Source organism: Plasmopara halstedii (assembly GCF_900000015.1).
Source record: "Plasmopara halstedii genome assembly, contig: Scaffold_1128, whole genome shotgun sequence".
NCBI lineage: Eukaryota > Oomycota > Peronosporomycetes > Peronosporales > Peronosporaceae > Plasmopara > Plasmopara halstedii.
In genome coordinates this window covers 1-808 of record NW_020188043.1, presented here as the reverse complement: position 1 = coordinate 808, position 808 = coordinate 1, and the positions used below count along the sequence as shown (strand labels likewise).

Sequence of the window (808 nt, the reverse complement as noted above, 5' to 3'; positions counted from 1 at the left end):
AGGTAGCGCAAATGCATGACAGAGAAAGCTTGTGATATATGCGCAAAATCAATTTGTGAATAGAGCGGGAGATTGATTCAAGTTTGACGATGTCCAAATGTATAAGGTACGGAGAACCTGCTGTTTGATTGATTGAAGATAAAAAAAGAAGCATTCGGTATGTACCCTGTCTGGCTCATAGAATACTGAGTCACAACGTAAGTGTAAGCAGCTAAGGATACCATTAGCATGTTTTTATGATGATTTTCTTGAAGGCTCAACAGACATCGAAAGTTTTGAGCTGTGTAGAAGAATCTGGTCGCATCAGCTTCAAAGATCATCTCAGATGGCTCGGCACATGTGAATACCATGCGCCCCTGCTTTGCGGGCTCTGTCCCATACTCACGAAGCGACGAGCTTATTTTGATGATCTTAAGCCGACATATCGTTCCAAAACTGGGCGAAATTTGCAAAGAAAAAGGCTTCAGAAGTGTATAGCATGGATCGTAGTACTTCAATACCGCCAGTATCTATGAAGCCAAGATACAGAGACATCATCGTGGTAGTTTTATGAGTTAGTGAACGAAAGACTTGATAACATTATAGAATCAGACAGTGCATCAATGAGGTCATCAGGCTGGCGAAAACTTTGATGAGATGCTTTGTGGCATCATACAGTAGAACCTGTCTGAATTAAACCTGTTTAATTTAAAACCCTCTCTAAATTGAACAAAAGATATAGACCCATGTTGGGCACCATAGTTATATTAGAATACCTTTAAAATTTAAAAAATTGAATTTGATAGCTCAGTCCCGACAATTTTCTTAA

General features: G+C 39.2%; 1 protein-coding gene across 1 annotated transcript; it reads right to left on the bottom strand.

The window, feature by feature from the left end:
- Nucleotides 1–4: 4 nt before the first annotated feature.
- On the bottom strand, nucleotides 5–609 carry PHALS_15011 (uncharacterized protein). The gene has a single exon (XM_024730354.2). The coding sequence runs from the start codon at nucleotides 348–350 to the stop codon at nucleotides 78–80; it is 273 nt and encodes a 90-aa protein (XP_024580640.1). The 5' UTR covers nucleotides 351–609; the 3' UTR covers nucleotides 5–77.
- Between the last annotated feature and the right edge of the window lie 199 nt (nucleotides 610–808).

Bases quoted from the DNA above. Each gene is read 5' to 3' on its own strand.
- PHALS_15011 (XM_024730354.2), bottom strand. From the start codon at position 350: ATGGTATTCACATGTGCCGAGCCATCTGAGATGATCTTTGAAGCTGAT.